Source organism: Bidens hawaiensis, unplaced genomic scaffold, assembly GCF_021521415.1.
Source record: "Bidens hawaiensis isolate Kalapana, Puna unplaced genomic scaffold, B.hawaiensis_p1.1 tig00003956_1, whole genome shotgun sequence".
NCBI lineage: Eukaryota > Viridiplantae > Streptophyta > Magnoliopsida > Asterales > Asteraceae > Bidens > Bidens hawaiensis.
This window is the reverse complement of record NW_027491227.1, coordinates 1,409,913-1,423,082: the sequence shown is the minus strand read 5'-3', so window position 1 is coordinate 1,423,082 and position 13,170 is coordinate 1,409,913. Positions and strand designations below refer to the sequence as shown.

At 37.7% G+C, this 13,170-nt stretch overlaps 1 protein-coding gene across 1 annotated transcript; it reads right to left on the bottom strand.

The window, feature by feature from the left end:
• Positions 1 to 1,151: 1,151 nt before the first annotated feature.
• On the bottom strand, positions 1,152 to 4,440 carry LOC143624695 (uncharacterized). Its single transcript, XM_077095261.1, has 10 exons — positions 4,320 to 4,440; positions 4,161 to 4,232; positions 3,816 to 3,908; positions 3,504 to 3,585; positions 3,354 to 3,410; positions 3,203 to 3,267; positions 3,010 to 3,105; positions 2,139 to 2,225; positions 1,969 to 2,049; positions 1,152 to 1,894 (listed from the first exon to the last, which is right to left on the bottom strand). Exons 1-10 carry the CDS (start codon positions 4,416 to 4,418, stop codon positions 1,385 to 1,387), a joined length of 1,242 nt encoding a protein of 413 aa, XP_076951376.1. The 5' UTR covers positions 4,419 to 4,440; the 3' UTR covers positions 1,152 to 1,384.
• Positions 4,441 to 13,170: the final 8,730 nt, after the last annotated feature.

The window sequence follows — 13,170 nt, the reverse complement described above, 5'->3', positions numbered from 1 at the left end:
CGCTCCAAAAACAAGCAAGTTGATGCTCTTAACAAGTTAGCTTCCCTAACTTCACACACTGAACAAAGAAGGTATTGGTTTTAGTACTAAAAACACCTTCAGTTGAAGAGTTAGAAGTATAAAACATCATAACCGAAGATGGAACTATTTGGATGACACCAATCTTTAACCTCTTGAAGAAGGTACATCACAGAAGATGCATCTGAAGCTACCCGGCGTCAGACAAGGTCACAAGGCTAAGAAGTTGTCATGGAAGGGAGGGAGGGAGAGAGAGATAGAACTCTTTAATATATATATTAGATTGATAGCAGTTTAAAATTTCCCAGTTGATGTATGTTTGAGTGCACCTTGTCTTCACACTCTCAACTTAAGAGGTGACAGTTGTATGTAAGTTCAACTAGTTTACAAGTTTAGCCTAATCATAGCTCACCAACTTGTTTTTGACGCGTTAACAAAACTTACGCCTAATATGGAATTCCTATTAAGACTTTGACAGGTTCATCATTTCAACACACCAACTCACTAACCTGACATGATTGTCAAAGGAACGTTATGGCACACGTAATTATGTTCTTAGTCTATGCATAGTATATGTAATTTTCATATCACCGACGTACTAAGGTATAATTCCCTATTTATAGGATAACTAACAACACGCATTGTGAAGTATGGAAGGATTATCTAAAAAAGAAAGAATTATATGCTCGATGTGGTTCCAGATTAGCAGTAGCCCTCCACTACTTCTAACTAAACACGTGCGTAAAGGAAAAGAAATACAACCAAGTAAATGAGAGTAAAATGGCAACATGGGACTAGTAATGCAATGAAGAATCTTATGCATGATTACATGAGTTTGGCACGTAACACCAAAAGTTTAAATGGCACATTTTAGAGTGAACTTATCTGTTCGCTTGCTATATTTCTTTTTATAATGACAAGCAAATAATCACATACATTCACAACATATGTGCATACACGCACAGAGTGATTAATTTTCTAACTCGCCCGCTTTGATATGTTACTCAACCTGCTTTTTATACCTGCTCGTTTCAGCCCGAACTGTTTTTGACCCATTACACAAACCCGACCCAACTGTTTTGCTACTTATACATTTCATATATTCTTCCTATGTTATATGCAACCTTCTTCCGCTATCTCTTGTTGAACAAAATTTCTAATTTCATAAAGTTTAATAAACATGTTAATACTAACAGAAAAGATAATAATACCACAGGCTTTGCTAAAAGAACACACCAATGTTACACTTACGTAAATCTTTTAGCATAACAAATAAAAAACATTTAAGCTAACCTGCAAAATGTAACTCTCACGAGTAATTTCAAGGTTCTCCAAATATATGCTGCAAGTCATGACCCGAAAAAGATCAGCTATCCCATGCTGACTCACCACCTAACCCGATTTGGGTGTCCGATCCCAATAACTGCACAGCAGAAGAACCTCTCGTTTTGCTCTTAACTTTCTTCTTTTTCTTTCCCACTACAACATCATCATTATTATTACCATCATCATCAACTCTCATTTCGTTTCTATTTTCTTTTTTCTCAGTGGCATCAATATGCAACTTTTCTTCATCAAATTTAACTTTCTTTGACTTTTTAATCCCTTCCTCCTCTGTGACGGATCCGTCTTTTAACCCCCATGATTTGCGTTTTGGTTTCTTCTCTGAAACAGAATCTGTTATAGTGATATTCTCCTCATTGTCTTCTTTTATTGGTATTATTGGTTTATCTTCTTTAAGTTTCTGTCCCTTTTTATTATCATTATCCCGAGCATCAACTAAAAGATTCTCCTCTGCATCAACCGTCACGCTCTTCATAGCTTTATCAATCGGTTTTGCATTATATATTTGCAAGCCTGGAACCAACTTCTTTATCTGCATCAGTAGAGGTGTTTTTAGTTTATAAACCCTAATTCAAGATCCAAACTTATGGTCTATAAAAATGTTACCTTTGTTGCTAATGAATCCTTCTCGGCAACAGGGTTCCCAGCTACGTTCAGATTTTTTAGGTTTACTAATGACGAAAGTATCTAAAATTCGAAATGAAACCATAAGTTTTACAAGTAAATTATGGTACCAATAAAGATGATAAAATATGAGCTTTTATGGATTGGCTTACCTTCAGATCTGACCACCTCATAATCAAGTTGTTTCCCAAATCCAAATTTTGGATTTTTGTGTTTCGAGTCAACTCACTTGGAAGAGTCTGACAAAATAATTAACCAATAAAACTAAAAAAATGTATAATCAAGAACCAAAACAGTGTTGTAAGTAATAATGTTTATAACCAGCATAGATGCTACATTGACAAGTGCATAATGACATCTTATACTGGTAGGATTGGGTAAACGTGTCAAAACAAGTTTAAGTCAAAATGAGTGGTTTTTACTTTTAACTCATTTGGCTTGATTCAATACCTTTTGTTCTTTTTTTTATTATTTTATAAAAATTAATGTATTAAATATGATTAAAATGATCTTTCAGTAAGCTATTTAACCAACTCTTTGAAGAAAGCACTTTTAAGGTTCTAAGCATTTACATATGTATCATGTCTTTTAACTCGTTTAAGCCGATATACTTTTAACTAGTATTTCAAAGAATTCCTGCTTAACCCTTTGGACTAAACTATCTTTCACATGTTTAATTATCAGTGTTTAGTGTTCTAAATAATATAATACAAATTATAAATACATAGTTTGTATTCAAACAATAACTCTGAATACATGGCATATAGATGATAATTGTTAATAACCTGTATATATATTTAGTATTACTCTTTGTAATTTTGTTATTATACTTTTGTTTAATATCAACATGTGATATTTTAATGATTCATCTATACAAATGGCTTGTGGTTTTTTATTTTTCTTACATCCATATTGGCTAATAATTTATAAAATCTTTTGCTTAAATTAACATAAGAGTAAATCTGAAAAAAGAAAAATAACATATCTAAATTAACGTAAATTCATATCTACATCACAACATACCCGAATCTCATTGTGAGCAAGCCTTAGTTCTCTCAACTCTGTACACGACTTTAATGAAGAATCAATGTCTTGAATTTTGCAGTTCGAAAGAGACAGCTAGAGTCAAAGTCAACACATTTATATTTCAGACAAAAGGAGCATACACAGAATCTCAAGAAATTCAAATTAAAGTTGTCTTGTTAAAACCGCTTACCTTTGTGATTGATTTGACCTTGCTCAAACTTTCACCAATTTTAGAAATTGGATTCTTTGAAAGAACTGCCGAGCACAAATACAGAAATCAAGCATCTGATTCAATTATACATGTATAATCGGATATATATAATCCAGTTCATATATCATACCAATGGTATTCAATTCTTTCATCTTATCAAGCCTGCAAATTGAAGTGATCTCATTGTCTATCAAAAAACAGTATATTTAATTAGTCTCCTACAGTGAGCCTAAACAGTATATGAGAAGATTAAGGCACAAATAAAACATAAATGTGTTACCATTCAGTATTAGTGCGCGCAGCCTTACAAGATTGCAGACTTCATCCATTGACTGGATCATATTGCTTCCAGCATTAAGTACCTGGTTACAACATAGTGCAATAATGAAACATGTTATGAACGGGACTCGAGTGCGGATTAAGGGACCAATTACTGATTGTTCATATATATCCTATTATTATACAATATGATTATCTAACTTGGTAGAATCTAAACTTGAGCAATTAATGTTCAAGTTATGAGCATGCATATGTTTTCTCACTTTATCATTATAACTTAGGCAGACAGAAAACTGAAATGAACGTGACTCACCGTTAGAGAAACACACCCTTCGATCCCTTTTAAGCTTCGAAGCTTGTTCTGCTTAACGGATAACCACTTCAAATTCACACATGGCTTCAAACCCTAGTTTATTAATCAGTCACACAAAATGAAAACTGATTGAGAATCATTTGACAGATTTTAACAAGACTTGATATTAGTGTGTATTTTTAAAACTTGACCTCTAAGCTCAAGCACAGCAGTGCTTAGGCTCTCATATAAGACTTTTCTCAAATATATAAAGAATGAATGAATGAATGAATAATAAACTCGCACAGGCTTGAAAAAACAACTGACCATCGGAACTTTAGAAATGAATCAATGATTATAGATTACCTCTAGAGACGAGAGGTTATTGAAAGTGAGGTCTAGTCTCTCCAGCTTCTTGAACTCAGCCAAACACGAAACCTAATAATAATAATAATAATAATAATAAAAAGCAAAAGAATTAGATTGAACAGAAGATGAAATTAACGACTAAATGGAAGTTATTACATCGGATAAAGCTCTGTGCGTGAAGGTAACGGATGTAACGGCGTTAGAATCGGCGGCTTGCTTCTCTTGCAGAACCTGCTCGGAGGTTAAACCTTTCATTCCTGGTCGGAGGTTAAATCCTAGGCTCCTCTCTCAGAGCATTCACATCCCATCCCCCGTTACGTGAGGGGATCGGTAAATTATAGTTTTGAATGACTGGGAGCGTAAATTATAAGACGGAGAGAGAAATGCAGTGATTTTTTGTAAATTTGGGGAAACATTTGGGTATTTATTTTTTAATATTTATTGGATTGGTTGTGAGCAGAGGAGAGAGAAACTGTATGATAAAAGTATTATTTAATTAAACAGGAAAGAGAAATGTAATATTTTGTAGTGTAGTTATAAAGATGAGGATGGAGAATGGGATGTGAATGCTCTCAGTTGATATTATTCGAAAAACCCTGCTCCTAAAAATAATTATATTATATTTTCAAAATAATATACGTACAAACACTATTAATTATTAGAAATATTTTGTATTAATTATATGATTTTCATATCGAGTTTTGAGTTCCGAATCCGCTCAATGTGGGTCCAGTTATTATTTTACGGAGGTCGGAACTTTTTGGGGTCAGGTAACTATCGTTACGTAACAATTTTTTCAGCTTGATTCGATAGTTCGGATCAGACCACGTCTAGTTTAAATCGGTTCAGCCATTCTTATTTCTCCCAAAAGTATAGATTAAATGTTCAAATCAACCATAAGCATTCAACAATACTAAGGCTGAGGGTAGTGGGTGGTGAGGGGGGGGGGCGCCTACATGGCTCGCTAACACCGCTACACCCTCAGGTGGTTGGGGGAGCGGTGGTCCAGCGTGGCTGTGACCGCGGGAGGATATAGCCGTTGGGCTATTTTGGTTTTCAAAAAAATAGCCATTGGGCTATTTTAAATTTTTTTTTTTATAAATAACACATTATAAATAACTACCCCATTTTATAACAATAACACACCATTCTCACTACATTTCTCTCTAATAATTTAAGAATCTATCAAGTTACAACCATGTCGGGCTGGGGTAATATCAACATCAACGACACTCAATTTCCCGAGGGATTTAACTACATGGACGACGATTCGTTTCAAGAGTTCATTGAGATGTCACAACCCGATTATTCGGTCCCGGAAAAACAACCGGAGCCGGCACTGGAGAAGCCGGCAAAAAGATCCCACAAAAAGAAGGGGAAGAAGACCGGCGAAGCGGATGGTCCTTCGGCACCGGAGAAGTGGAAGTCTACTCCGTGGTCTAAAGAAGATAAGCTTGTGTTGGCGAAAGCTTGGATTGAAATATCCCAAGATCGGAACGCGGGTAAATTATTCCGTGAATTTTATTGTTTAATGTATCTTTTAAGTTTTGTGTGTACTTATTATATTTTTGGTTATTTATTTTGTAGCAGACTTTCTAAAAGCTCGAGTTTTTTGGGCCAAGGTTCGGGAATGTTTTTATGATCAAGTGGGGAGTAGGGCTCGTACCGATAATATGATATCGGGTCGGTGGACCGATTCTCGTAAATATGTAGGATTGTTTACCAACATACATAACTGCAATGCTAACCGAATGCGGGCGAGTGGGTCCGATGATCTTGCGGTTTACCGATTCACTTGTGATGAATGGAAACAAGAGGTGTTGCGGAGGTATGGGGTGGTGAAGACGTTTGACGATGGCTACTTGTGGGAGGTGTTAAGAAAGTGCTCGAAATGGATTGAACTATGTGCGGAGGACGTGACCGATGGGGCAAAACAAGCGGGTCGGAGAATCAAATTGACTTCGATCTAAACTTGTCCGAAGGTCATTTGAAAGATCAAGGTTGTAGCCGCCATCCGGGTAGGGATCGTGGGAAAAAACGGTTGTTGATGGCGACTATAAAAAAGGAATTAAGGAATTGTCAAGTGGCCTCCTCTCGATTAGTGAAGCTCACAAACACTATTAATTATTAGAAATATTTTGTATTAATTATATGATTTTCATATCGGGTTTTGTGTTCCGAATCCGCTCAATGTGGGTCCAGTTATTATTTTACGGAGGTCGGAACTTTTTGGGGTCGGTTAACTATCGTTACGTAACAATTTTTTCAGCTTGATTCGATAGTTCGGATCAGACCAGGTCTAGTTTAAATTGGTTCAGCCATTCTTATTTCTCCCAAAAGTATAGATTAAATGTTCAAATCAACCATAAGCATTCAACAATACTAAGGCTGAGGGTAGTGGGTGGTGAGGGGGGGGGGGGGCTACACCCTCAGGTGGTTGGGGGCGCGGTGGTCCAGCGTGGCTGTGACCGCGGGAGGATATAGCCGTTGGGCTATTTTGGTTTTCAAAAAAATAGACGTTGGGCTATTTTAAATTTTTTTTTATAAATAACACATTATAAATAACTACCCCATTTTATAACAATAACACACCATTCTCACTACATTTCTCTCCAATAATTTAAGAATCTATCAAGTTACAACCATGTCGGGTTGGGGTAATATCAACATCAACGACACTCAATTTCCCGAGGGATTTAACTACATGGACGACGATTCGTTTCAAGAGTTCATTGAGATGTCACAACCCGATTATTCGGTCCCGGAAACACAACCGGAGCCGGCACTGGAGAAGCCGGCAAAACGATCCCACAAAAAGAAGGGGAAGAAGACCGGCGAAGCGGATGGTCCTTCGGCACCGGAGAAGTGGAAGTCTACTCCGTGGTCTAAAGAAGAGAAGCTTGTGTTGGCGAAAGCTTGGATTGAAATATCCCAAGATCGGAAAGCGGGTAAATTATTCCGTGAATTTTATTGTTTAATGTATCTTTTAAGTTTTGTGTGTACTTATTACATTTTTGGTTATTTATTTTGTAGCAGACTTTCTAAAAGCTCGAGTTTTTTGGGCCAAGGTTCGGGAATGTTTTTATGATCAAGTGGGGAGTAGGGCTCGTACCGATAATATGATATCGGGTCGGTGGACTGATTCTCGTAAATATGTAGGATTGTTTACCAACATACATAACCGCAATGCTAACCGAATGCGGGCGAGTGGGTCCGATGATCTCGCGGTTTACCGATTCACTTGTGATGAATGGAAACAAGAGGTGTTGCGGAGGTATGGGGTGGTGAAGACGTTTGACGATGGCTACTTGTGGGAGGTGTTAAGAAAGTGCTCGAAATGGATTGAACTATGTGCGGAGGACGTGACCGATGGGGCAAAACAAGCGGGTCGGAGAATCAAATTGACTTCGATCTAAACTTGTCCGAAGGTCATTTGAAAGATCAAGGTTGTAGCCGCCATCCGGGTAGGGATCGTGGGAAAAAACGGTTGTTGATGGCGACTATAAAAAAGGAATTAAGGAATTGTCAAGTGGCCTCCTCTCGATTAGTGAAGCTCACAAACACTATTAATTATTAGAAATATTTTGTATTAATTATATGATTTTCATATCGGGTTTTGTGTTCCGAATCCGCTCAATGTGGGTCCAGTTATTATTTTACGGAGGTCGGAACTTTTTGGGGTCGGTTAACTATCGTTACGTAACAATTTTTTCAGCTTGATTCGATAGTTCGGATCAGACCAGGTCTAGTTTAAATTGGTTCAGCCATTCTTATTTCTCCCAAAAGTATAGATTAAATGTTCAAATCAACCATAAGCATTCAACAATACTAAGGCTGAGGGTAGTGGGTGGTGAGGGGGGGGGGGGCTACACCCTCAGGTGGTTGGGGGCGCGGTGGTCCAGCGTGGCTGTGACCGCGGGAGGATATAGCCGTTGGGCTATTTTGGTTTTCAAAAAAATAGACGTTGGGCTATTTTAAATTTTTTTTTATAAATAACACATTATAAATAACTACCCCATTTTATAACAATAACACACCATTCTCACTACATTTCTCTCCAATAATTTAAGAATCTATCAAGTTACAACCATGTCGGGTTGGGGTAATATCAACATCAACGACACTCAATTTCCCGAGGGATTTAACTACATGGACGACGATTCGTTTCAAGAGTTCATTGAGATGTCACAACCCGATTATTCGGTCCCGGAAACACAACCGGAGCCGGCACTGGAGAAGCCGGCAAAACGATCCCACAAAAAGAAGGGGAAGAAGACCGGCGAAGCGGATGGTCCTTCGGCACCGGAGAAGTGGAAGTCTACTCCGTGGTCTAAAGAAGAGAAGCTTGTGTTGGCGAAAGCTTGGATTGAAATATCCCAAGATCGGAAAGCGGGTAAATTATTCCGTGAATTTTATTGTTTAATGTATCTTTTAAGTTTTGTGTGTACTTATTACATTTTTGGTTATTTATTTTGTAGCAGACTTTCTAAAAGCTCGAGTTTTTTGGGCCAAGGTTCGGGAATGTTTTTATGATCAAGTGGGGAGTAGGGCTCGTACCGATAATATGATATCGGGTCGGTGGACTGATTCTCGTAAATATGTAGGATTGTTTACCAACATACATAACCGCAATGCTAACCGAATGCGGGCGAGTGGGTCCGATGATCTCGCGGTTTACCGATTCACTTGTGATGAATGGAAACAAGAGGTGTTGCGGAGGTATGGGGTGGTGAAGACGTTTGACGATGGCTACTTGTGGGAGGTGTTAAGAAAGTGCTCGAAATGGATTGAACTATGTGCGGAGGACGTGACCGATGGGGCAAAACAAGCGGGTCAAGGAATCAAATTGACTTCGACCTAAACTTGTCCGAAGGTCATTTGAAAGATCAAGGTTGTAGCTGCCCTCCGGGTAGGGATCGTGGGAAAAAACGGTTGTTGATGGCGACTATAAAAAAGAAATTAAGGAATTGTCAAGTGGCCTCCTCTCGATTGGTGAAGCTCACAAACACTATTAATTATTAGAAATATTTTGTATTAATTATATGATTTTCATATCGGGTTTTGTGTTCCGAATCTGCTCAATGTGGGTCCAGTTATTATTTTACGGAGGTCGGAACTTTTTGGGGTCGGTTAACTATCGTTACGTAACAAATTTTTTCAGCTTGATTCGATAGTTCGGATCAGACCAGGTCTAGTTTAAATCGGTTCAGCCATTCATATTTCTCCCAAAAGTATAGATTAAATGTTCAAATCAACCATAAGCATTCAACAATACTAAGGCTGAGGGTAGTGGGTGGTGAGCGGGGGGGGGGGGGGGGGGGCTACCTGGCTCGCGAACACCGCTACACCCTCAAGTGGTTGGGGGCGCGGTGGTCCAGCGTGGCTGTGACCGCGGGAGGATATAGCCGTTGGGCTATTTTAAATTTTTTTTTATAAATAACACATTATAAATAACTACCCCATTTTATAACAATAGCACACCATTCTCACTACATTTCTCTCTAATAATTTAAGAATCTATCAAGTTACAACCATGTCGGGTTGGGGTAATATCAACATCAACGACACTCAATTTCCCGAGGGATTTAACTACATGGACGACGATTCGTTTCAAGAGTTCATTGAGATGTCACAACCCGATTATTCGGTCCCGGAAACACAACCGGAGCCGGCACTGGAGAAGCCGGCAAAAAGATCCCACAAAAAGAAGGGGAAGAAGACCGGCGAAGCGGATGGTCCTTCGGCACCGGAGAAGTGGAAGTCTACTCCGTGGTCTAAAGAAGAGAAGCTTGTGTTGGCGAAAGCTTGGATTGAAATATCCCAAGATCGAAACGCGGGTAAATTATTCCGTGAATTTTATTGTTTAATGTATCTTTTAAGTTTTGTGTGTACTTATTACATTTTTGGTTATTTATTTTGTAGCAGACTTTTTAAAAGCTCGAGTTTTTTGGGCCAAGGTTCGGGAATGTTTTTATGATCAAGTGGGGAGTAGGGCTCGTACCGATAATATGATATCGGGTCGGTGGACCGATTCTCGTAAATATGTAGGATTGTTTACCAACATACATAACTGCAATGCTAACCGAATGCGGCCGAGTTGGTCCGATGATCTCGCGGTTTACCGATTCACTTGTGATGAATGGAAACAAGAGGTGTTGCGGAGGTATGGGGTGGTGAAGACGTTTGACGATGGCTACTTGTGGGAGGTGTTAAGAAAGTGCTCGAAATGGATTGAACTATGTGCGGAGGACGTGACCGATGGGGCAAAACAAGCGGGTCGGAGAATCAAATTGACTTCGACCTAAACTTGTCCGAAGGTCATTTGAAAGATCAAGGTTGTAGCCGCCCTCCGGGTAGGGATCGTGGGAAAAAACGGTTGTTGATGGCGACTATAAAAAAGAAATTAAGGAATTGTCAAGTGGCCTTCTCTCGATTGATGAAGCTCGACAGCCTTTCTAGCCAAAGACTTTAGCCACCTACCGTCATACGACGAAGCGCTAATGGAGGAAGAAAAAGAACGTATTCGGAAGGATTGACAACACAAAAATAAAAACGCTATTTATATGTATTTTTTTTTATTTTCCAATTATTTTTCTTTTTATTATCCAATTTATTTATGTTTTAATGAAGTATTTTAATTTATATTTGTGTATATAACAAAAAAATTAATAATAAATAAAAAAATCAATCAAACCCCTGATCACCTGGACCACTAAACCCTCTGGGGCTTGGTTGAGGGGCTTGATCTTGTGCCACATCAACGCCTACGTGGCGTAAATATATTGGATCACTTGGGGCTCAACCAAGCCCCACTACCCTTAGCCTAACAAAGAGCGGATTTAGGTAGAGCTTAGGTTACCCCTTAACTTTATTGACAAAGTACATATTATAAGGTTTTAATATTCTTAGGAAACTAGTATGTATATTATGTTTAGCAGTTTGATGACATCATCTAGGTTTGTTGGAATGGTCATCAAGCATCATTATAATTCACTTGGACTCTACCAACGCAGGTTCGAAACCTATCATGCACACTTTTTTAAGCTGCAAGTTTTAAATTGATACATTAACTATTTTATGTTTGCAAAATTAATCGTCAACTATCATTTGCGTCCACTCTCGACCTGACCTTCAATATCCAGATTGATCAATTAACTATATATTATTTGCAAAATTAAATTACTAGTAGTTTCAAAAAAATTTGGAATGCTCATAAACATTTCTTCTAAATTCGTCACTGCTCTAAACTAAAATTTTAACACCTTACTCAAATAAATTAACTAACTAAAGAAAAGTAACTAAATGAACATTAAGAAACTAAAATTGGATAATAACTAATATAATCAAATATTCAGTTTTGAATTTTAAACCTTAATTTTTTTTAAATTTTCAAACCTCGAGCGAGAGCTGTCGACAAAGTAACCGGCAACTGGAAAATTACCAACGTGGGAGGTGGGTGGCAGTGCCACAACCTCACGATTCGTCGATTCCTGCTTCCACTTTTTCAGGTTGCGATATACCCCCCCACCCCTACCATACACACACAAATTTTTTTATTAGGTTAAATATCTTTTAAATGTAAAATGTTGGCTTCCAAGTTTGACATTGAGTTTGTGTTAGAATTGAGCTTTTAAATTAGATTTGGTAATAGAGTTTTGTTTGGGTTTTCAAATCTAAGTAAATGTTTATATTAGATATAACTGGGATAAATAATTTTTCTGTATATATCTAAATTTCTACATTAATTTTTATTACGACCCATCTTGAAATTTAGCGAGGATCGTACACTCGTTCTTAGAATTACAGGGGTTGGTATTAAAATTTATTGGGGTCGGTTGAGATGTTAACAAGAGTGTAACAAAAACAAGAATCATAAGGGACGCTCGGTCCTCATGCCTTAGCACTAGGCCCGTCTTGGAATCTAGTTAGTAGTCTTAACCATATAACATCATATATGGATATAATTCAAACATTTATGGGTACCCGTAAACAAGATAGGTAAGAAGTGATGGGTGCTGAAGGGTATGGGATCATATATGGAATTAAAATTACCAATATACGTCTCATACTTTAACATATCTGAGTCGCAGTGTGAAAGCTAGCGAAACGGTGAATAAACGAGCCGGGTCTAGGATCGATTTACAACGTGTATTGACTCTTGAAAGATATAGACGGATGTGGAGAGTTTGATTTAATCACATCAATAATAGGATGAACAATTGCAATAGAAACACAAGATAAATCAGTGTATTATGTATGCATGTGTGTATGTATGTATGTATGTATGTATGCATGCATGTAAACTAGTAATTCCACCCTTTCCATTGATGGTTAGTTAACGCAGGGACTCAGGTGGTTCATTTTTTAAACCAAAGGGACTCAACAAGGTCCTTTTTTCCGAGGACTCATCATGCTTTCGCCATAAACCACATGGACGCAAATTGTCACACCCCGACTAAAGGCGGCGGAACATTCAGGGGTGCAACGGATTGCCCAAGAACACAAGACACTATTAAAGTGACAATATTTAATTGACTCATTAATTTCATAAATCAATAAACAACACATCTTGTTCGTACAAAACAAATTGAATACAAGTAAACAAATATATATTGCTTATTCGACTAATTTCTTAGTGGTCTCAAAACAAGCTACGTTCCTCAATTATTCGTTCAAGCAATTATCAAACCTGTAACATTGCATAAAATAAACTTTGTCAACACGAATGTTGGTGAGCAATTTTCATAGTTTTGAACAATAAGTATATAATAGATGAAATCCACAACTCGTATATGGAACAATAAATAGCGACAATTTAGATATGCAAATAGTAAATAGTTTGATACACCTTTCTATATGGTAACAACCAAATATACTCATATAATAGTTGCCCTATGCTACTAGCACGAGGCTAAAGTAGTTAGGGGTGCGTATGATCATACTTAATAGTTTCATAGAGGCCAACCCGCCTAAAGCAATAAACATATAGCATGTAATCATGTAAAGC

Excerpts from the sequence above, each read along its gene's own strand:
- LOC143624695 (XM_077095261.1), bottom strand. The coding sequence starts at position 4,418 with ATGAAAGGTTTAACCTCCGAGCAGGTTCTGCAAGAGAAGCAAGCCGCC. Across the intron at positions 3,268-3,353 it reads GAAAGAATTGAATACCATTG|TTCTTTCAAAGAATCCAATT; the intron begins GTATGATATATG and ends TGTGCTCGGCAG. Across the intron at positions 2,226-3,009 it reads TTGCTCACAATGAGATTCGG|ACTCTTCCAAGTGAGTTGAC; the intron begins GTATGTTGTGAT and ends TTATTTTGTCAG.